This window comes from Trichoderma ghanense, assembly GCF_004382785.1.
Source record: "Trichoderma ghanense strain CCMA-1212 chromosome Unknown scaffold_5, whole genome shotgun sequence".
Lineage (NCBI taxonomy): Eukaryota > Fungi > Ascomycota > Sordariomycetes > Hypocreales > Hypocreaceae > Trichoderma > Trichoderma ghanense.
In genome coordinates, this window is record NW_027395668.1 from 1,812,355 (window position 1) to 1,835,077 (window position 22,723).

At 49.6% G+C, this 22,723-nt stretch overlaps 9 protein-coding genes across 9 annotated transcripts; 3 read left to right on the forward strand and 6 right to left on the reverse strand.

Annotated features, from left to right (window-relative positions):
• Nucleotides 1-76: 76 nt before the first annotated feature.
• CCMA1212_005580 (Cytochrome P450 monooxygenase paxP) lies at nucleotides 77-1,866 on the reverse strand (the record flags this gene model as incomplete). The annotated part of the gene is made up of 5 exons (XM_073702836.1): nucleotides 77-492; nucleotides 561-1,166; nucleotides 1,220-1,373; nucleotides 1,442-1,546; nucleotides 1,633-1,866. The coding sequence occupies 5 exons, from the start codon at nucleotides 1,864-1,866 to the stop codon at nucleotides 77-79; spliced, it is 1,515 nt and encodes a 504-aa protein (XP_073559054.1).
• Nucleotides 1,867-2,838: 972 nt separating this feature from the next.
• Nucleotides 2,839-4,089, forward strand: CCMA1212_005581 (uncharacterized protein; the record flags this gene model as incomplete). The annotated part of the gene is made up of 1 exon (XM_073702837.1): nucleotides 2,839-4,089. One exon carries the CDS (start codon nucleotides 2,839-2,841, stop codon nucleotides 4,087-4,089), a length of 1,251 nt encoding a protein of 416 aa, XP_073559055.1.
• Nucleotides 4,090-5,358: 1,269 nt separating this feature from the next.
• CCMA1212_005582 (Presilphiperfolan-8-beta-ol synthase) lies at nucleotides 5,359-6,844 on the forward strand (the record flags this gene model as incomplete). The annotated part of the gene is made up of 6 exons (XM_073702838.1): nucleotides 5,359-5,600; nucleotides 5,666-5,792; nucleotides 5,847-5,865; nucleotides 5,931-6,397; nucleotides 6,469-6,695; nucleotides 6,766-6,844. The coding sequence occupies 6 exons, from the start codon at nucleotides 5,359-5,361 to the stop codon at nucleotides 6,842-6,844; spliced, it is 1,161 nt and encodes a 386-aa protein (XP_073559052.1).
• An 859-nt stretch (nucleotides 6,845-7,703) lies between these two features.
• CCMA1212_005583 (uncharacterized protein) lies at nucleotides 7,704-8,858 on the reverse strand (the record flags this gene model as incomplete). The annotated part of the gene is made up of 2 exons (XM_073702839.1): nucleotides 7,704-8,507; nucleotides 8,634-8,858. 2 exons carry the CDS (start codon nucleotides 8,856-8,858, stop codon nucleotides 7,704-7,706), a joined length of 1,029 nt encoding a protein of 342 aa, XP_073559053.1.
• A 1,580-nt stretch (nucleotides 8,859-10,438) lies between these two features.
• Nucleotides 10,439-11,794, reverse strand: CCMA1212_005584 (uncharacterized protein; the record flags this gene model as incomplete). Its single annotated transcript, XM_073702840.1, has 1 exon — nucleotides 10,439-11,794. The coding sequence occupies one exon, from the start codon at nucleotides 11,792-11,794 to the stop codon at nucleotides 10,439-10,441; it is 1,356 nt and encodes a 451-aa protein (XP_073559050.1).
• Nucleotides 11,795-12,268: 474 nt separating this feature from the next.
• CCMA1212_005585 (Pyruvyl transferase 1) lies at nucleotides 12,269-13,954 on the forward strand (the record flags this gene model as incomplete). Its single annotated transcript, XM_073702841.1, has 4 exons — nucleotides 12,269-12,272; nucleotides 12,488-12,917; nucleotides 12,992-13,384; nucleotides 13,459-13,954. The coding sequence occupies 4 exons, from the start codon at nucleotides 12,269-12,271 to the stop codon at nucleotides 13,952-13,954; spliced, it is 1,323 nt and encodes a 440-aa protein (XP_073559051.1).
• A 917-nt stretch (nucleotides 13,955-14,871) lies between these two features.
• Nucleotides 14,872-16,499, reverse strand: CCMA1212_005586 (Alpha-galactosidase 3; the record flags this gene model as incomplete). Its single annotated transcript, XM_073702842.1, has 2 exons — nucleotides 14,872-15,805; nucleotides 15,858-16,499. Coding segments are annotated over 2 exons (1,575 nt in total), but the record flags the coding sequence as incomplete, so codon positions are not given.
• Nucleotides 16,500-17,648: 1,149 nt separating this feature from the next.
• CCMA1212_005587 (uncharacterized protein) lies at nucleotides 17,649-19,180 on the reverse strand (the record flags this gene model as incomplete). The annotated part of the gene is made up of 3 exons (XM_073702843.1): nucleotides 17,649-17,773; nucleotides 17,842-18,951; nucleotides 19,015-19,180. 3 exons carry the CDS (start codon nucleotides 19,178-19,180, stop codon nucleotides 17,649-17,651), a joined length of 1,401 nt encoding a protein of 466 aa, XP_073559049.1.
• Nucleotides 19,181-20,537: 1,357 nt separating this feature from the next.
• Nucleotides 20,538-20,867, reverse strand: CCMA1212_005590 (uncharacterized protein; the record flags this gene model as incomplete). The annotated part of the gene is made up of 1 exon (XM_073702844.1): nucleotides 20,538-20,867. One exon carries the CDS (start codon nucleotides 20,865-20,867, stop codon nucleotides 20,538-20,540), a length of 330 nt encoding a protein of 109 aa, XP_073559164.1.
• Nucleotides 20,868-22,723: the final 1,856 nt, after the last annotated feature.

Below are 22,723 nucleotides of genomic sequence, written 5' to 3' on the forward strand. Positions count from 1 at the left end.
TCTACAAGAAAAGAACGTGCACAGAAAGAGATTCCATCCTAAAGTTCAATCCACATCACCCATGAGGCTCCCTCATCTAACCCAGCTTCCTGAAGAGCACTTTAACCGTAGGATCGGCCAAGACATTCACTTCAAACATGAAGTTCTTGGGACGCCCCTTGACCGAGTCCTCGAATTTGATGTCGTAACGCGAGAGGATATATGACAGGATGATCTTGATCTGATTGCTGGCAAAGAATCGGCCAGGGCAGGCGTCGTTACCAAAACCAAATTGCATGCTGTCATAGGAAGGACTCGCAAACTGAAATTTGTTGGCATCTTCTGGTTTCTCCCGCAGATGATAGAACCTGAAGCCGTCAAACGCATGAGCGTCACCCCATGCCGATGGTGTCTCGTCAAGAATATTCGTGTTGCACTGCACCACGGTACCAGCGGGGATTTGAAACCCGTTGGAGAGTTTGATGGGGATCATGGCTTTTCGTTGGTATGTAGCTTCAACCTTTGTTAGCTTTGGCGTAACTCTTCTGGTAGGGTTATCGCACAAGTGTTGGAATACTTACCGACTGAGGGTGGGCTGTGTCTTTGCGACTCCTTCATAAAGCTGTCGAGCTTCTTCATCTGGGTCAAGTGCTGCTTTTGGAGAGAACCATTATTGGTCACCTCTCTGATTTCTTCCCGCAACGGCTCAATGTATTCAGGGTGGGCTGCAATGTCGTAGAGAGCATGTATGATGGCTAATCTTGTGGTATGAATGGCTGCTGTTGCTGTTAACATCTGGAGATTTGCCAGTTCCCTGCAATCGAACGACTTGTCGCCAATCTTCTGCGCCCGTTGCTGCATCCATTCAATCATGTCCTGCCGTGGCCCCGTGTCCCTTGTCTTAGCTTCTGTAGCTCTCTTCTTGAGCTCCGGCATTAGCAGATCAAGCGCACGCTGATGATCGCCCCGTATCTGCCTCATCTCCGGTATCCAATATTGGGCAATTGGACGGAGCCACGGATGCCACAGCTTCAACTTTTCTCCGCCAGTCATGACGTCGAGTGCGAACTTGGTGCTGCAGTCAAGCCATTCCTCATTGCGGCACATGGGATAGCCAACAAAGATCCGCGCGGAAGCTTGAGCAACAACGCGAAGCAGCGTTTCGTGGAGGTCGACGGGAGTCCAATCTGTGGCGAATGTGAGACGCTGGAGCCTATGATCGAGCAGAAGGAGGGGATACCTTCACAGGGAGGAAAATGTTGCTCGAAGCAGATCTTCACTTCGCGGTCAACGTCTCCAACGAAGAGCCCGAGATTTCTGTTCAAGTCAATTTTGATAGCCCCAAGCATCACGTCGCTTTCATGATCGATTGTCGTATAGTGGCCAAGATGGCGCTAGAGTTAGTTGAGACATGTGAGCAAACTGAAGCATAGGTAAATTGAAGAGTAGGTATGCAGCATACGTCGGCTAGAGCTTTCATTCCGCTTGCTTCGTGCCGCTTGAATGGTTTCAGCTCGTTGGCATATTTCCTGGGGAGAAAGAGCCTTGGACCATCCGGCGTAAGAACCTGGAAAATGGTGTTTTTGAACTGTAGGTGATACCGGTTAGCGACCAATAGGCCTGAGGACTTGGATTGTCGTCGGGAAGACTGACTACCTTTTCATATCCTTCTCGAAGAAGAACATCGGCCTCTTGGACATATCGCATCTTGAGTGCATTGGAATCCGTGGAGTCTTCGCCAAGCGTGGGAACGTTGAAGCCTTTTGCTGTTCTGTTATACCCGGACAAGAGAGCGACAAGTACAACAACTACGGCTGTTAGAGCTGGCGATATCCATGCCAGCATGGGAAGCGACTGCATATCTTCCAGCAGCCCTGAGACTGCCATCCCGTCTTGCCGTTCGGTATTGCAAAAGCTTTTGAGACAATGTGCTATGAGTTCTGAGATAGAAGAAAAAGCGTGCTCCTCTTCGCGCACTAGACCAGCATCGTAAGCCTCTCTCGAGTTAAAGCATATTCTGAACAACAAGTTTGATAATACCTACAACTGCTGTTAGACAAGAGGAAATTGGTTTTGAAGATCAAGTCCTGCAAGCGTACATATAAGTCATGGAGCCGAGCCAAACGCTTGGCTTTCCAAAGCAATGGGTGCAGTTTCCTCCGTCAAACTGGGGATGTTTTTAGTGATAGGAAGAGGAGAGAGGAGATAAGGAATACTGACGGACAGTCATTTGACTGTCTGCTTTCAGTTGTAACGCCTATCTCACCTTCGGTTCCGGCTAACCCCATAAAGCCACGTATGTGAGATGATGGTTTGTCGAGGCAGAAGTCTGAAGGAATATGGAATGTCGAGTCCCAAGTGCAGGCGCTAACGCGATGTGCAAGGGGTTTTAAACTCTTAACAACATCGTTTCTCCCGTACAAACGCACTGCAACGTCACATCGTCCCTCAATGAACCATGAGCCTGTTTAAACGTCGTCAATTGCGGCCCAAGTAAGAAGTCGGTGTGTTTTGATAAATCCTTCTTCACTTTGAAGGGAACGTCTCCATATGCAGCATCAAATGTTTACTTGGTTGTGAGTAACTGCATCATATGCTTGGTCTTACGGACCCCTCATTGTGAACTGAGATGCATTGGCGTGCCGTCGTCGCCTACCTATGTGAGCAAGTCTGCCTCCAAGATTTCCACATCTTGTGTATAAAACATTCTTCGAAGCCATCTTCTTTTAATACGGGTGTCTCATCATCCGATTCGTCTTTTCTTGATCCTTGGTTATCTGCCATGGCCCTGCGACTGCGATAACCGTTGCACATTCTCATCTTGTCCGACTAGAGTGTAATCCTTGGAGAGGATCAGAAATGGCCCCATCCAAACTTGAAGATACGCCTGAGGCAGAAGGCACCTATAAGGCCGAAATTCCTGTTGGTCTGAAGGCCATACCTGCTGGAAAGTTAGATCTTCGCTCAGACGAGGAGGTTGCATCATGGCTTCAAGCTCGACATCCGATCAAGTCGGACAGAAACGTTTGGGCATTTTGGCATGCGGGTTACTGCCAAATGCCTCCCTGGGTCCAAAGGAACGTTATCAATTGGGTTCGCCGACTTGGTCCAGAATGGACGGTGCATCTCCTCGACCGCGTGCCCAATTCTGAAACGAACATTTACCACTTCGTCGAGGCATCATTCTTCCCCGATGCCTTCAACAACAACACGATGGACGGCGTCCACGTTGGTCCCCACCAAGGTGACCTCATTCGCCTTCCATTGCTATGGAAATATGGAGGCGTCTGGATGGATGTCGGATCGTTCTTGTTCCGACACATAGATGACATCTGCTGGAAAGAGATCGAAGACCCCAACTCACCCTATGAGATGGGCGGATTCGTGATCGAGATCCGGCCGGGGGTAGACACCATGCTCAACGGCTTCATCGCTGCGAAACGCAACAATCCGTTTATCAAGCGCTGGCATGACATTTATCTGGCGCTTTGGAGAGGGAAGACCAACTCCAATGGTTTCCACAGGTCTCCGTTACTCAAGCATCTCCCTCTCCTCTGTCCACCAGTCGACAAGATGAACTGCCCAGATCTCGGCGTAATGATGGAGAGCTTTACTGATTATCTCTCCCACTTCATGGCGTTTGAGCGGCTTCGGAAGATCGTCGATCCTTCCGATGGGTTCAACGGCCCAGAATATTACGCCAAGCATATGTTTCTCGCTCCAGCCCTTCAAGAGACTTTCTACTTTCAACAGGTGACAGGATGGTCAGGAACACGCCAGTTCGAGCTTCTCACAAGACAGCGCACCGGTGATGGCGTCGTCAAAGACGAAACGTGGCATGCAGCCGAGGAGTTTGTCCAAGACGCGCTTGCCAATACGTCCACAATGAAGCTCTCCCATGGGCCCCCGGGAGCTTTGGATTCGTTCTTGGCCGATCTCTGGGACTCCGAAGAGCACCAGGATAAGGATAACGTTGAGGGTACTTTTGCAGCCTATTTGAGATATGGAAGCGTGCATTTCGATCAGACGCGACAGTTGCTGCCTCTAAAGTTCGACGTAACTACAGAGGAGGTACTGCACATTGGGGTTCTGGAGCCGAAGAAGGATTAGAAGTAGTACTTGTAGCCCCTGATAGGTAAGGTAGTTGTAGTAACAAAGGTGGATATGGTAGTTACTAGGTAGGTAGTTGACTCGTCTTTAACAGTTGCATGCCATTTTAATCCAATATGCTTGGTCTTGGTGGGAAGCTGCCTCTGATCTCAAGGAGAGTACAGCTGCCTGCAGAACAATGGATATCGTGCTTTCACGGCACAAGTGTCGAGTGCAACTGCTCTCTATCCAGTATCGCAATTTCACCATACAGACACTACAGTGGACGTAGCCGTGCGGAGTTCATCAAAAGCAAGGAATTTCGATAAGAAGCGGCTAGCTAATAGTGCTGAGGTGAGAGTGGTTCCGACCGCGTATTGGGAGAGATGCAGCTGCTGTTCGTAGTTAGTCAAGACGCGGGGATTCACAATTAACTTAGCAACGGCCCGAGCCACGCCGACTGCTGATGAGCATGAGCGCTCCCGTTTTCATAACCTCGAGGAAGCAGTTACTCATCAAGAGATCGTAACACTGCCAATGTAATCTGTGATAAGCATCTCACCAGATGTTTGAGAGACAACATGTGCGTATCCTCTGACTCCAGTGATTGAAACCACCCACAATAGGTAGGTTACTTACAGATACGCTACCTTGCTGGCGGTGGTACTTTCACAGGACGCCCTATCATACACCTCACGTTTCTGCTGCTGCAAGTCATTTTAGTTTATCGAAAGGAATCATTTATGGGAAAGTTTGGATTTCAAGTCTTCTTTAAAGCCGGGGTATGCTTTATTCTTTACTCTCTACTGGTATGCTCTGTGCTACCTGTCTTGTATACATGTACGACTTCACAACGGTCCATGCAACTCGCAGTTCCACAGCGTAATCCGTACGCTCTGTCTGACCCGCAGTATCCTTGACATACGTTTACTTTAGCTTCGTCCAGCAATCCTCCTCAGGATCGCCCGGCCAGCCTGCTAGTTGAGGGATCGTAAGATATCAGCTAGTTATCGTTACATAGGTATTTAGGATGAACTGCTGCATAAGAACCCAAGCTTCGTAACGTTGAATGAAGGTACATACCGGAGGGTCCTGGCAGCAACAGATGAGCCATGTAACATCCGTGCGTATCGATGATGAGCCTGGCTTACGATAATATCTCGACCCAAGGCATTGGAAAGCGACCCGTAGAGCGAGTGTATTTAAACAATGCTGAATATCCGTCAATGATAGCGGTATCGAAGAGTCCATCACGCAGAGAATCAGGAAAATTCTGTGAGAGCCTGAATTATGGACTCACTGTGGGGTATTGTCGTTTTCGTACGAGATATTGCACTTAAGCGCACCGTTGGCACTCCTCATCTTCATAAAGCTGCTGCCGAAGTCTTTGATGAACGCAAAGATGTCATCAGAAGAGCTTTGAATAAGAAGGTCCTTGTGCCAGATATTCTAGCTCTTATGCCTGCATGGCCTAGCGAGTTCCAGCCAGACATTGACGAGATCAACTTGGAAATTGATGAATGGTTGAAAACGTTCGTCTCCAATTACCCTCCCGTCTTGACCATTGTCATCAGGAGTTACTAACTTAGATTTCAAGTGTCCATGTTGCAGAGGAGAAGAAGGCAAAACACCGGGCTCGAGGCAACTATACACTTCTGGCGGGTATTTACTACCCCCATTGCAAGAAGGACAAGTTGTTGGTACTGTCTCAGTTCCTTTATTGGGTATGCATCTCTATCCAGTTAAGTATCGAGACGACTAGCTAATCTGTGATGCAGATATTCTTCTGGGATGACGGTGAGTATATATATGTTGAAAAAACCACCTAGTTGTAGAATATCAGCGTTGACGTGACTTGACAGAAATTGATACTGGCGGGGAACTCACCCACGACAGGCAAGGCACGCTTCACTGTTGCGCTGAGACGAACAAATGCATTGATGATTGCCTTGGTCCCAACCCCAACTATACCCCCCCTTCAGGCTCCCGCGGTACCGTGGAGATGTTCTATCCAATTCTGAGAGACCTTCGGAGTGGCCTTGGACCTGTTTCCACAGAGCGATTGAGAAGAGAGCTACACCTTTACGTGAATGGAGCAGCCAACCAACAGCGAGTGCGCGAAGAGGACCACCTCCCTGACCCTTGGGATCACTTCCAGATGAGATCTGACGACGTTGGGGTCATACCTAGCATCACTCAGAACGAATATGCCATGGAATTCGAGCTTCCAGAATGGATAAGGAGGCATGAGGCAATGGAAGAGATCGTGCTGGAATGCACCAAGCTGACTATCCTGCTCAATGAGGTCTTATCTCTACAAAAAGAATTTGTGAGTTATATGTTACATGATGGGTTGTTGGAGTCTTGATATGCTGATTATGCTAATCGCTCTGCCGGCAGCGTGTCTCTCAACTGGAGAACCTCTGTTTGCTTTTCATGAACACCGACAACTTATCCATTGAAGAGGCCATAGACAAGATACTTGGCCTGTTGCAAGAACATTATGAGATTTGCGTTGCTGCCGAGGCTAGACTGCCTTGGAGTAAGACGGACGAGAAGTTGAACGAAGATATTCGCGAATACGTCCGAGGAGCAAATAGATTGGCCACTGGCACCGCGTGTTGGAGGTAAGCTTGGCAGTATCCTATCCCAGATCCCAGCCGATCTTTTCGTGGCCTTCACTAAGCATATATGTAGCTACAACTGCGAGAGGTACTTTAAGCTGAGCCAGGTGAATGAGAAGCGGGAGTTGTTGTTGGACTTATCTTACCAATAGACCACAGTGTTCGGAATTACCCTGTTTATAAGTTTGCATGTTATACAGGCTTGTTGCCTCTTCTCTTGTCTGCATAATCTACTGCCACTGATTTCACGGCTTTATGACTTGTCTTTCTTCGAGCTGGACTGCTTGCACTCATGCAAGCGATACATGAGATGCTTAGCAGTTGGATTTCATTCGCCATGTTAGTATCGCGGTCGTGACCCTCCGCAGCTCATCCGCACAATTGCTTTAATTCAACGGCTTCAAGTGACGTCTTGATAATATCGATCAATTGCGGGTGTAAGAAGAATCATTAGCATCTACCTAGTGAAAAGAAATACTTGTCTCCCATTCTCCCACCAAAAGGAGGAATTGTCCGAGGTTAGCATAGTAGCAGCCGATGGCATCATGGGCGTCAAATAACTATTCCGTGAAAAATGGGCAAACTCGCACTGACGTGAGTATCCTTGAAGAATGATCAACTGTCTTATCACTCCAATAACGGGAACAAGCTTTCTCTTGGAGTTTAAATATCATGGAACAATCTTTACGAAAGAATATTTAGTAGGGATACCCCCCGAAACACTACACCAGGGTGGAACATAAAACAGATTTGGGCTGCGAAAGAACAGTCAACAAGGACATCTCTCAAATCATTAAATCACCATGTAACACGCTGCGTTTCATTTCCATTCCTATTTGTTCAGACCGTATACCCCGTCACCGCGCTGGCGACCGTCTATCAAAGCATAGGACGCGTAGAAGTGTCAATCGCTTATTATGACCAATGCAAATGCAGTATACGCAGAACCTACAAATTCTAGTTCAAGGGTATGTTCAGATAATATGCATAAAATGGCAGATGGACATGAATCTACCGGCCCTCTTTGTTCAAGGTTTCCAGCTGGGCGTCTTGAGCAACGGGCAGATAGCTTCCTTTCTTGCTGTGTGCGAAACGGTCTTTCGCCCACCCGTACAAGGCACTCCCACTCAAGATAAGAGCCATGCTGCCGGCACGGTTAGCGGTGATTGGCTCTCGGAGAGCTACAACGGCGATGGCGCTCTGAGCAACACCCCGTGCGGCAGTGACAATCATGTGAGTTGTTGGGCTGGTGACTTCGATCTGCATAAACGTGGCAATTGTGAGCAGGAACCCGGCGACGCCGGTAAGCACGGCGGTGCCGAGGAACTGGCGAGCACTGGCCGAGACCTCTGCTGTTGCCGTCGAGCTGAAGAGAGCCATGGTGGTCCCCATCTCGCCGGATAAGAGGAGCAGCGGCGCATAGAACGCAACAGCCATGACGTTGGACATCCAGACCATCTGCCACATGCCTTCAGTGCTCTTTCCGAGAAATCGCTTGACGACGACAGACTCGACGGCCGTAGTGAAACTCGAAATGACTCCCAGCAAGACGCCCTTGCCGCTAGTGAGCATCTGGCTGTAGTCGGAGGCCATTCCGGCGCCAAAGCCGGCCATGACCATGGCGCATCCGGCAAGCGACAGCGGCGGGTAGTATGGGCGTGGTCGAAGGACGAGCAGCGACAACATCAGAGTGAAGGGTAGGAGAAGTCCCCGAGCGATCTGGTAGACGGAGGCATTGACCGAAGCCAGGCAGTACGTTTTTGCCAAGATGCCGACAAGTCGCGCGGCAGTGAGCGGGAGAAGCGCAATCCATGCCTATGGAGACGTACGACACGAGGTTAGCATCCAAATCCATCACACAAAAGCGGCAGTGACACCCAAGGAATGTTGCCGATTCATTGTGACACGAATCGTCGAGAGAGCCAAGCGGTCGCGACGTACGGAAACGGGTCTTGACAAGGTGATCCATTTGGTGAAGTAGCCGATTGCTGTGATGAGCACGACCTGTACCGAGGTCTGAAAAGCCAGTAGTGTTACAGGCGCATCGACGCCGTTCAAGGCGGACTTGGAGAGAATGGTGCTGAGGATGGCGCATGTCGAGTGGAACAGCACAGTCAAAGCGACTCGGCGCCTGGAGGGCGGCTGGGACTCCCGGACTTCGCTCATGATGGAGTGTGATGCGTAAACAAAGGCTGAGCGAGTGACTGGGAAAATAGGATTCTAAGGAACGTCGGGAATACTCCCGTAAACACAGCGACGGAAACAACACACAGCAAACAACAACCCCAAACTCTTGTTACAGAAGCAGAATCTCCAACGTGCTCTGAGGCGTGATGGAAATGCCACAGGTTGCTAGCGTTCAGCACTGGCACTAGTAAAGGGGCGGGCTACCAGCGCGCTTGGTACATGTAGGTGAGATGTCCGTTGTTGGGTATTTCCGTGCGGCTCTCGCACCATTCCTCCTGTACCGGACGGACGCTATTGTAAGGTTAGACGGACGTGTGCTCAAGGCCCTGCAAGAAGCTGTATGGCCCACAGGCATCTGACGAAAAACCCTGGCCTCCGTGTGGAAAGCAACTCGCAAAGACATTTCGTACCGCAGCAGGTACTGCTTACAGCTCCAGGACACTTACAAGCAAGAATTCGCGTAATAGTGATTTTTCTGGTAGGGCACGTCGACTCAAACTCTTTGGACTATTGGGAACACTAGTAATGCCAGTAGTATCAGTCGAGCGGCTACCAGAAAGATAAGGCAACTGGAACTTTTTGGAACGATCCGAATGCTCCATGCGTCGAGTATCCAATGGCACTAGTTCTCTGAAGCAATCGGCGCCAATTTTCTTCCGCGACCCGTCCGTTTCAGCGACCACTGACGCGTCCCGCCCCTATTCCCTGCAGGGCATTGTGTTCACAATACAAGTATGTACGTACATGGGTACACACACTTCTTGCATAAGACTAGGTACTCCGTATACTACCCAGATAGGCAACAAAGCATTGCAAGGTCGAAAAACGCCCCACGAATGATACAAATGCGGCCGATGAACTACTACCTTATTTATCTGCTATCAAAGTCCCTACCAGGTGGTGACTTTCGGCCCTCCAAAAAGCACCGTCAGTCAATCTCTTCCTTCATTGACTCGTAAACCCAGTATGGTCCCTGATTACGCCGCCTCCATTACGCTAACGCCTTGGCAGCTCCGCCTAATAATAAGCTCGGGGAGCTAAAGAACATCATCCGGCCACTCACAAGCCGTGGTTGTTGAAGAGCCGTCGAGATGGAATAGTTGCCAAGACTTCCAAGTTGACAACTCTGAAGAAAAATGCCGCCAACTCCGGTATGTACCTCTGTTACTGCTCTGTAAACAAAGTACCGGGTACAGAGGGTTGATCTTGCTGCCTATTGCCAGTATGTGTATATCCTTGCAACAAACTTGAGGATCAGTTTCCGCAATGGAATAAGAGCGTATGGAAGACGAAGTGAACAAGAAAAGAGGCTCGAGCCGAGAATTGCCGCTGCTCTCATGAAGTGGCGGCGAGAAAGGAAACGTCGGCTGATGATGAAGATCCACGAAGAATATAACAGCCGGAGGATCCCTCTCCCATAAGTCTAATGCACATGACAAGAAAGAAGAAAACACTAAACATGCTACATGATCCATAGATGATTGAAAACCCCACCCCAAAATCCAAAACGAATGGAAAGTATTATTATGATTCCCGTCAAGGTCGCCTGGAGGGCGTCGTCATGTCGAGACGGCGTCTTCGGGCACGAGACCGCGCCTTGTGAAATCCTCGTTCATCCACTTTCTCACATTCATCCGATTTTGCTTCATTATGTTTTCGGCTGCCTCCCTGACCTTTTTCTTCTTCTCCATGAACGTTTTCCTGTCGCCCACCACCCTCTCGACCGTCTCCATTTCCCTTTCATCCGGCTCTGACAGCCAGACTGCCTCGCGCGGCAGATATGAGTAGGACGCGAGAAGCTTCTCGTTTGCCACCAAAGGAACTCCCGCAATAAGCGAAGCGGGAACTGTGGATGAAGCCTTGCGGTCGAGATAGGTTTCGGAGGCAAATGCAGGAATCACTGCGTATGACTGCGACAGAAGCCTGTAAAAGTCGGGATATGAGAGATCTTCGTCAAAGGCAACGTTGCCGCGAATGTTCTCGGGTACTTCAACGTGTGGACCGTGTCCGATCAAGTGCAATTTGACCGTTTCGTCAGTCTGATCGCCCGTTGTCGCAGCACTTCCGTTGATCTTCTTGACGACGTTGTCCAGGCTCCCAAATATGCGTTTGTAGTCTCGGCGCTCGGGAGCATAGTCACCTTGCATGGCAAGCGAGACTTCACGGATAGTTTCGTTGTGTGTCTGGTTGACCGGGAAAACTGGGGGAAACGTTCGCGCCGTGACACTTGCCTGCAAGTTTTGCCACTGAGTCACGGACTTCTGCAGCAGATAATCGACCGTGTGCTGGCTGAGACCGATAAAATCGACACGCTCTCGGTCGACCCATTCTCGGACAACGTCGACATGTTTGCCCTCGTTCCAGTAATCGGCGTGATGTACAAGGCAGAACAAGTGCGTGGTCTCGTTATACAAGAGGTGGCGTAAAGGCGCAACAACCGACTCTGGTTTCTCAAGGTCCAGTTCGCAAGTAGTAGAAACAACAAAGTGAGGAGGCGGCAGGTTTGCCACGTCCCTCTTGAAGTAGTTGGAGCTGTTGACCGAGAGTATAGGCGTCTGCAGCTCGAGGTTGTTGACGATAACATCAGACTGGTAGCGCTGGCGAGCAAAATAGAGCCGCAACTCTGCGTTTGGGTGCCCGCCAAATGCATAGACCAGTGCTGCCGTCACCTCATCATGGACGCCGGCGGACTCGACGATGGCGATGCGTATCGGTTCATGTTTCTCACATGGGAAACGATCATTCCACCATAGCAGGTCGTCATCTGTGGTGAAAAGGTTCTGCCATATCGGGTCTTTGCCGAGAATCAAAGATCGGGTGCTTTCACGGCTGCTAAGAAGAAGTAACGCGATAGCAAGGAGAATGAAAAAGAGATAGAATGAGCGTAATCGCCGGTAGTAGGCGGTAAAAACCATCTTGACCATAGTATTCAAGATAATACAATCATAAAGACAATAGAAGAAACAAGAACATCATGCCCTTCCACTATGGCACATGGGGAGAAAGGGAAAAAGAGTTCATGGAAAGGTCAAGATTGGCACGAGTTAACTGCCCCCGGACCATAGCTTAAAGTCTGGAAGTCACGTCTGATACATGACCCCCAGTCTGCCCCGGCCGCCACTTTCCCACGTAGGTGCGTAGCCAAGGATGATCGGTATTTACCGCCATGTACATATGTATAACAAGTACCTCTACTGCTGTCTCAACTCCTATTTTATGAGGCCGACTCTCTGAGCCGCTCTGATGCCCAGCTTTGACACCAGCAGCGCTGTCCTGAAGCAGATTAGCTGGCCGGCGTGGTGGAGACGACAACTGGCCGATCCTGGTAGCTGACGCTAGAGTTGCAAACCGGCTTTGAAGCAATCAGGGGCAGCCTTGAGCACCATGACATGGGTTAGGAATTACTCGCGGAATACCTAAAGTACTAGATACTTGTTTAGCTTTGCGCGTCTCGACGCTCTGTAATAGCATTGCCACTGGTGGGAGCGAGGCACACGCTACTCCGTATCCACGACGCTCCTTAACACGTCCCACTGTGATTTGACCTCAGGGAATTCTTGTCTTATGACAACCAACCCGTGACGCCTGTGCAACGGTCAGCATTCAAGAGCACAGCTGCGGTCTCACGTTTCTCGCCATGCTGCTTGCGAATCGGTTTGGCAGGGCCACCATCATCGCCGGGGCGACCCTTCTGATATCGTTGCTCTTGGTGATACTCGCACAGAGCGCCGACCTGAGATCACATCTTCCCAGCTCCCCCTCAATATGGCCGGCGAAAGAGTGTTCCGCGCCGGCTTTGGCGGAGAGCAGGACAAACATTTCCTATGATCTCACGGTACCCCCTTCGGTCGGTTGCGAGGACATTGTCAATGACCTCCAACAAAAGCTCATTCAAGCCTACTCCAAGAGCCTGAGAGGTGTTCGGTATGCCAACATCTGGGGTTACCTAGAGACCGAAAACAAGGGCGACGCCGCCATTTGGTCCGCCCAGCAGATTCTCATGAGCATGCTCGGTATTGAGATGATGGAAGCATGTCGGTAAGGCGAACGGACATTATATGGAGCCCGTCCCGGCGATTCTTGATGTTGACAAATCCTTCTTCTTAACGCAGGTTCATGGACAGAGACTGCGACATCAAACGCTTCCGCAAGGTTCTCGAAGACCACCGGCCCAATTCGGCCATCATCATGGCCGGCGGCGGCAACTTCAACGACTATTACTGGGAGGACCAGCCTTCCCGCATGAAGATGATCGAGAGCTTCACCAACGTCTCCATCCGAGCGTTCCCCCAGAGCGTGTACATGACGAACCCGGAGCGTATCAAGGCGACCGAAGAAGCGTTTGGGAAGCACAAAGACCTGCAGCTTGCTGCGCGTGACAAGCCCAGCTACGATTGGCTCGACAAGACCTTTGGCAACAAGGAGGGCATCGACAGCCATCTCGTGCCGGATATTGCATTCATGTGGGGCAATCGATCCGACTTTAGAGTCAATGGGAAGAAAACGTACGTATTCTCGCCTCTGGCCAACCCCCTGTCATCTCGGCGCTTGTTCTGACCTTCACCCTCTATGCTCATAGTCACGATATCCTTATTCTCGCCCGGAAAGACATGGAAATCTCCGACGGCGACTCATCCAACATTGAGTTTGGCGAAGGTGAACTTGACCTTGGAGAAGGCGTCGGCAAAGTGACGTATCAGAAAGTCGACTGGAAATTTACACAAACACCGGATATCGATCCGCCAAAGGCCTCTGGCGACGAGGCAAACGGCTCACCTGCCGCGCCCAAGAGAGAGAATGGCAAGAATCAACGCGCTTGGGCCAAGGCCATTGCCGGCTTTGAACTGCTGGGCTCTGCCCGCTTCGTCATTACCGACCGTCTCCACGGTCATATCTTGTCGACACTTATCGGAGTCCCCCATGTCCTCATGGACAGCAAGCTGGGCAAGAACCTCAACTTCCATAACACGTGGACGCGCGATTGCGAATGCACGAGAATCGCGTTCAGCATTGAACAGGCCTTGGACGTGGCACGCCTATATTTCGAGAAGGAGAACAAGGCGGTGCAAACATGAGAATAATAGCAGCTGTGTGTTTCTGCGTGTGTTACAATACATTTCCCCCCCTCATAGAGCATAGCACTCAAACATCGGGTCCCAAGCTGCTGGATTTCCAGCTGCTTCTCTTTTTGCTGTACAGAAGTAGTACTACCATGATGCGTAACATCTTGCAGTGGGAATAATGATGCCTTGGCGCACGGGAGCCTCATGCTTTATCGTCCGTCTTTTCAATATCCGTACCGTGCACCTGTGATACGGCATATCCCTCCCCTTTTCGCACATTGCTTTATGTTCCCCTCTGTAGTACGATCCGAGTGTCTCCCGATGGCCGTGTGGACCGCTTGGTTCGCCACCATTCCAAAGAAAAAGAAATCTCCGGCGGCGGAAGTAATGGGCAATAATGGGCTTTTATAATTTTCACGCTGGGGAACCCGGCACGTTGCACACAGGGCTTGTTGACAGCATCAATTCTCTTTCTCCAAAAGTATCGCAGGACAATTAACGAACTGTAGGGCCCGTTGCGTTCCCCATTCTACTTATCACCTCCTGTCGCACGAGGTATTAGACTAACCCGTGGTTGCCATAGAAGACAATCAGATGAGATTCGACGGGCTCCGTACGGCCTTATGCACTGGCCATCTCTTGATCTGGATTGTCAAAGTCATCCTCTATATGAAGACGAGACGCCTTTACTTGACCTGTCTAGACGATACAGTTCTGAGAGACCTATTGAAGCTCCGAGTCCATGGTCTTGTTGTGAAGAGCCCATCGTGCCTCGATTAGGCAAAGGACTGCAGCAGTCTACTCATGAAATAATGCTCGAAGATGGTAAAACAAAAGTTATATTGACCGGCGAAACTGTGTTTCTCTGAATATCAACAGAACTACATAGATGCTTGGTGGGGTGGACTGATGTTCTGTTTTACCCCCTTTTAGCTGGAAGCTGTCAGATAATAGAGCACGCTTTCACCAGGGCCCAAGAACGAGGCAATGGAAGACCTCGCGATCCCAAGGTCACTGTGATCTCCGCCGCCAGAGCCGCCACCTCCGAGTACCCTACGAACACTCCAACCTTGTGCCCCGTGAGGTTGATCCTCCGCTATCCCAAGCAGTGACAATGAGATATTCACCAGCTGAACTCCCTGCAGGTTTCCACCAAATCCACCCTGTCCTAAATCAGGGCCGTAGTTCGCGAGAATGACCACAGCATTTTTCTTATCCGTGTTCGGCCCAGCGATCCATGCCTGAAGCTGCTCGGATGCCTGTGATCCTGGATTTGCCGTTCCGAAAGGGTTCTTTGGTTGCATCGGATACTGCGCTGTGAACTCAGCAACAGAGAGAAACTCGGAATCGTAAAGGAGCTCTCGCCCAAGTGTGTCAAGTTGTGACAAATCTGAGCCGATGATTTGATTTGCACCTGCTCCGATCCAATGAATTGCAACCGTGTATCTTTGCACGTCTGAGAGGCCTGTGAGTGACTGTGCGTTGCCAGTGTACATGTTATCCATGTCTGGGCGGATCATTATTGGGTTGCCCTGGCGTGCTGGATCTTCTTCTTGCTGGTTAATGAAGCTTCGATACTGTTCTATGGCTCGCTGCACTGTGTTGAATCCCAGGAACGTGCTCTGGCCGGCATTGTTGATGTCTTGGTCCAGGCGCAAGCCATCGGCGTTGCCACGCCACAGGAAGAAATCAGCCGCTGAGTTCCGGTCGAGCTTCCACGACAGATCCAAACGCATCGGTCGGCTAGCTTGCTGAATCGCCTTGTGATATGCCACGGCGGCCATAGAGTTATTGGCGGGCAGATCTTCGCCAGCGTCTGGGCTACCCGGAGTCATGTAATCCAGCTTGATGTAGTCCACCCCGCTGTCGTGGTAATATGTTAGCGCTATTCGAGCGCGAGGCACAAGACTCTTACATTGCGGCCCAGTTGTTAACAACGGAATTATGCCATTGTTGGACACCGTCTTTGCTGAAATCAAAAGTCTGCCTCAGGTTGTAGCTCGGCTGGCTCGTGTCGAACAAGGTTCCCAGTTTAATGTTGGTTCCTTCAACAGTAACGCCAGCGTCCGCGGACAGCGCCCCTGGAAGTGCGTAGATCCCAAGAAGCTTGCCCTGAGAGTGCAAGCTACTTGCTAAGGCTGTCAGGTTTGGGAAAAGAGAAGTGTTCGGCACAAGGCGACCAAATTGGTCTCCTCCATCCGCTGACCATCCCGAATCAAGACTGCACAGCGTGTATCCCGCCGTGGCATTTAGGAGATCGCATTGGCTTTGAACATTGGCCTGATTCAGCGTAAATGAAGTGCCGGCCTTGGATTGCATACCATACGAATTCCATCCCTTGGGAGGCTGACTGAAGCCATTGGCGCTGGTCCCATAAAAAGGGACAAAGAGCTGGCCTGCGGCGGTTGCTGCTACCACAGAGGATATGAGAAGTGAATGGCTTTGTTTGATCCCCATTTGGCTTGCTTTGCTATTGTAGCTTGTTGTCGAGTCTGCTGAACTTGTCAATGTCAGTCCGTGGAGCCATAGAGTAAACGGGCGATAATAGTCACTATTTATTTCGCGCTGCCGCTGCTTTTTTTTTTTTTTTTTTTTTTTTTTTTTGAAAGACAGTGTCCCTCCTTATCTTGGATAGCTTAAGGGGTTCCTATCGGGCATTAATCAGACGGCATTACGCTGATGCGGCTGCAGCGGCATGAGATCGGCTTTTTATGGGGTACATGATGCTATTGACAGCTTCCCTTTGGAGGTTAGGGTCTATAGACGCTCTCGTCACGATTGTCCGATATGCATACCTCCTTTAACTGGCAGTGCCAAAGCACAAATGTTTCTATCTCTGTCTCTCTCCTTCGTTAAGACAAGGAAGAAAATTCAACTCGTTTGATGACGTTTTGTGGTCCTTCATCTCATGGCATGAACGAGCGGGTGCACAGCGGCGTCTTTTGCAGGGCATAGAGAACTAGATGGGACGCACGAGGTTCACAGCTGGATATCGACCGACTAAGATTTTCTCCCTTAGAACGCTCTTGAATCGGGTCCCCTTTCCCGCTCGTGTCGTCATGTGTCTGCTTGCCTGCGTGTGTCCGTGTCCGGCGGGATCACTTCATGCGGACAAATGAACGAGAGAACGGAACCAACATTTCGATAGAGTTGTGAAACTAACCATCACCTACGCTTGAAGAGGGTGGTATTGGTTCCCTATATGCTAATGAGATCTGAGAAATTGGGCGCCATTTGAGATATCAGAGTGCTACATCGAAGTATACCAGATTGCTCTACAAGTATTAACTGGTAAGTTCGTAACCTCGTGATTATATCGAAGCCGAACCCTTAACAAAGCCTCTGAATGGTCAGCCCTACCCTAGCAATGCAGTTGTTTCGGAAGTGTAAGTTAGAACCATAGTCTTCCCTAACGCTTTGCCAATTCCAGCAGACTTTTCTCGAGCTTCTCTTCTTTATTAATTCCCTTACTACCTAACTTATAGAATATATAGGAAATATTACGATTGGCAAAGATGCATCTAATCAAGGCCTGCAATCTCTATCTTGATTCTACTTACATTTCTCTCAACATACGTGAATGACTTTCATATTCTTTAGCGCCGCGAGTTATAGACTGGCAGCGATTGTAGAGTGGTGGTGAACTAAGGCAGCCTTTATGACGTGCGTTACTTTCTGTTAACGTCGAAATATGTATTATCTCTGCCTAGTGCTTCTCTATTTGAACCTGTTCACCGCGTCCTTCCGAATCTCCTTCAGCCGGCTCTGATTTTACCTCGTCGATATGGCGATTGTTACGGACGACGAGGTAGGTAGGAGCAACAGCCAGTCCTGATCGAGACCAAAGGTTAGACTTCCTCCATGGCGCATAACAATAAATCGGCGAGGAAAGAACTCACCAAGAAGAACTGTATTAACAGCGAGCGGCACTCGTCCTCCATACCAGTCCCTGGTGTTTAGTCCGTAAGACACCGCTTGTGCGAAGCTTTCTTGGCCCCTTAAAATGCCCGTTAGACGTGTCAGCTCTGACATGTTATCTGTCATTGTAGCGACAAGATAGTATAGCCAGCTCTGGGCCGCCTGCTGTGAAAAACTCCAGAGAAAAAGTACGAAAAAGCCCTTGACAAAGCCAGGCGTGCTCCAGTCTAACGTTGGGGGGTTCGCCGTGAATTGTTCCGAGACTACCCAACCATAAACCCAGGAAAGAACATGGACCGCAACAACGTAATAGTATCCGTATTCAAGTCGTTTTCCAACAGAGAAGCGAGTCCAGTCGAGCCATTGACTGAGAATCTGCGAGGAGAAAAGTGTGGCGAAGTTGCTAACAAAGCCGATCAGAGCACGCCCCCGAATGCTGAAGTAGTAAGCTTGAAAGTTGCCGCTATACTGGTTGAAGTAGGCAGCCCAGAAGACGGGAAGAAGAAGCAGAACATTGCGTTTCCGGGAGGTCTGGTAGAGAGCCTTGAACTCAGCAAGGAATGATGCCTCTCCTTTAACGATGACCTTAGATCCGTCACTTCGCTGAACCTTGTGTGGTGGTGACAAAGCCAATGCCAATGGGGCCGCCAGACACTGCAAGACAATGAAGATGAGGTAGGTCACATAACCAACGCTCCCTTTGCGTGATGTCTTCACGTTCAACCCCAGGACAATAGCACCACCGACAATCGGACCAAGGGTACGAAACCACACCCAAATGTTCAGGTACTTGGCGCGCTTAGTAGGCTCTGGGTAACCCAGAGCGATGGCTCCCTCACTCGCCCAGAAAAGACCCGCTGATATACCACAGGCGACGGCACCGACCAGTACAAACCATTCATTGCCAAATCGATTGTTGGTGTAGAGGCCCGCGGCATAAACTGGGTAGCCAATGGCGCCGAGCAGGAGGGTGTAGGACAGACCGATTCTGTTGGCAATTGGGCCGCCGAAGAGACAGAAGAAGCCCATAAGGCCAAAGACGAGTGCGTTGGCAGCGTTGACGAGATATGGCGACTCAGCTCCACCGGCACCTGTCGTTGTGACGCGTTAGGGATGTACTGTCTAGAGGATGCACGAGCCCGATGGAACAATACCTAGGGAGTTCATGGCGTTCCAAAGACCTGGAGCCAAGAACCCAACGCCTCCAATTACAAAGGCATTGAACAATGTACTGCGGTACCACTGCCGCTTCTGAGTTGGCAAGGGAGTAACGCGCTCTTCCGAGCCATCTTTGGATATGTCTGCTTCGATATCAGCCATGATGCTAGATTCGTCGTGTAACGGATATCAGGCTCTTGTCGTCCTCTGCGCGTGGATTCCCCTTCAAACCCAGTAGGAGGGGGCGTGATCTAGTATTTATGTGACCACGCCCACGTTTATGGAGCCATAGCGGTAGGCAAGTTCGCCATGTGCCTCACTTGCAGGGAATTTCATGGGTACAATCGGTACAACCCCCAAGATGGAAAACTCTGCTCCTAGCTATCTATGATATAAAAAAACCATGAATCCGCTTGAATGCTCATTCTCGTTGCAAATGGCGTGAGAGGAAGAATGTGGATCCAGCAACCAATGGGACACTGGCAAAATCCGTGTGGATATCGTAAATGGAGTCTTTCATCTACGACATGACAGATCCAGCTGCTATCTTGCCGCGTCTTCGATGACCATTATTTCGCAGCACCGTTCAAAAAGGAATTCTATGACAAAGTCGATGAGTTCTCTCTGGGTTACTCCGTACCGACTGCTTAGGTAAATGCCGGTTAAACACGGGCTGTCCTTATGGATGTTGTCGAGGCGTCGCTGTTCCACTTGGTCAGCGCATCACTCTGCGATGCGAGATGCATGTCGAGATGGCAGTAATTTGTGCTCTCAATTTCTTCGAGTGCCACAGAGTAACCACGTCCGTCACCCCTGAATTTGTACGGAAAGACGGTCCCAGTGGCAAGAAACGCTCAGCGGCAGCCAGAGCAAAATGGAAATTTGTTCGCACTGGATAACGCATCTCATTCTAGTATTTAATTTAAAGGATATCACTTGCCGTGAGAACAAGTGAGCAAAGAAAGACACTGAACAATGCAATTTTCTTAACAAGTTCTCTAACTTGGCGATTCATCTAAAACATGCTATATAGTAGTTATGTGCATAATACCAGAAGGCTGTCCCTTGTTGCCAAAAGAACTAATACATACATATATTCTGCCACAGGGCTCTTGACAATTTCCTCGAGGGTAGTCCAGCCGTGCCCCACAAACCGCTTGAGCAGGTCCTCAGCCCGTCCATTAGTTACAACGCTTAGATCGCGCTGCAGATTCGGGATGTCGTTGATGAATTATCTGTCTGGGTGAAGCTTTGTGAGAATGGCCAAGATGCCATTCCAATTCTATAGATATCCAAATGTGAAGATTCTCTCTTTGCTCACATCTCATTGTACAAGAGCGTAGCAACATGAACGATGGGCGTCGTCCGCAATCTTGAAGTATTGTGGCGGCTGATCTCGCAAGCGGGGAGGACAGTGTTGAACATGCAATTTGGCTTGTTTTGGCGAACCCACTTCCACGCTTTTTTCTCTCTCTAGGTCTAGCTAGAATAATAAACGTCCAACAGGCGATTAAACCCTTCATATGGCGGAGGAAGCCATGCGGCTGCTACGGCCTCTTGTTTCCATGTATTCGAGTCGATTGTGTAAGACCTTGCCTGGCTTTGGAACTGTGCAGGCACCGGACGAGGATCCGAGCACGAACCGCTTCAGCTTGGGCTCCTTGGTGGCAGACTGGAGTGCATTCAAGGTCCCATTGACAACAACCAGTATCGCGACATTTGGATCCGCGTTTTCCATCGCGGGCGTGGCCGTGTGATTGAACCCGGAGGCACCCCTACCAGCTTTATCGAAAGCGCCGCTGTCTGGCATATCACGAACCTCTGCCAGCTCGGGATTTCCCGGGTCCATATGAATTGGAAAGGTGATCAATTTACACGCGACAACGATTGCGCCTCTAGGAATGGCATATGATGTAACATTATGGAAGAATATGTACTTGAAGAAAACGGGTTCGGTAGTTGATGGGATGCCAAGGAAGAGACTGAAGAGCACGGGTAGTCTATCCAAATCTGAACGTCCACGGCAAGCAGAGGTTTTACACCTACCAGGTGCCGACCTAATGCTCAAGGGGTTCATCGCAATGAATGTCATGGCTCATTCACGAAGCCCAATGGGAGTTTTCAGGGCGATTTGGACTGAACATCGATGACGCCAGGATTTTCATCGAACTGAAACTGACTTCCAGGTACAGCAGAAGGCAGAACACCGCTTTTTGAAACCCCTCAGATGACGCTCTTACCATTCGAATCAGGAGCTCTTGTCCATTTCGGTGGGAGGATTGGGTTTAGCAAGCAACATTGCCTTTAGTGTATTCAAGGTGTATTGATCATGCCGCAAGAGACTGGTGGTGCCTCTTTATCACGACTTGCTCATCAACACATCGGGGCAGTTCAAGTGCAAGCCTAGTTGCCGACTCCCATAGAGGCGATTCAAGTTCGACGGCGAGCCCTGTGTCCATTCACAACTTACCTTACATATACACACAGGCGTTTTGAATATTAATCTTTCAATGTACATTGACAAGAAAATGCTTCAGCTTTTCTTCTAATAAAGTGATGTCGTGAACTAACTGCCTCACCAGGGAGCAACCAGGCTTGCCAGGAGCTTTGGATGCGTTTACGAGCGCCGGGACTAGCCTACGTACCCTAGGTATCTTATGTATGGATATTATCAGCACTTCGTACGTGCGTCACCAAATGCTACCAGAGATACTGACTATTTCGATTTGAATCTGGCTGTTACGTATGCAAGCGTTTCGCGCGCCCCTTATCCCAAGGCTGCTATCAAGGGCTGTCATTAGTCTTCCCCTATTATTAAGACTGACTGAGATGTTATTCTCCTCCCATGATATAGTTCTATTATACGTTTGGATAGAGCCCGTTATACTTAGCTACAATAAGCTGAACTCTCCGCGGCTTCCTTCTTGTGTATATGTTGTGGTAATATACAAGGCCAGGGATTAAAGATCTATTGCGAGGCTACTGTGCCTCGTACACATATATCTCGCTTCCAGGCTGGATGCCCTCTAACTTGGCACGTTAAGCGTATGTATTACATGGGGTCGTAAACTATGCCGCTATAGTTTAGAGGCTACTGCTATCATGATTCAAGTAGCAATGACGTCCCATGTGGTATGCAACTGCGCCAGCTTCACTGAGCCGACTACGTGTGATATTTCGGCAAGGCCAACCTAGAATGATAACGTCGTGGGATGATACAGTATGAAATTAGAGTATATAAACTGTGTTATGGACCGTACCTAACCAATGAAGGTGGTACTCGAGGGTGAGCGTGCATTAGCGTCCCGCCAAATTCGATCGGATATCGTCGTGGGTTGCCTTTTCGAACAGCAGGGAGACTGGCATCCACTTGCGACATTGCACTAAGACCACCTAAACGTAAAGATGTTGCTGCTTCAACCCTAGGAGGAACAGTCAAATGATTACCCAACGGCACTTACAGACTCGCGCCACCGAGTTGCCATCATAAGGAACATGAAGGAATCAGTATGGATGCAGTATATTAAATTGGGTAGAAACCTGGATTTCTTTCCCGTTCAAACTTATTTAAACGTCTCCTGCGCCGTACCTAAAGGATCATACACTACCACAACTCAAGCGACCTTTCCTACGAACCTATCATCAGGCAAGCCGATATGGCAGACTTCGACCTCACTTCGTATAAAGCTCTCTCTTTTGACATTT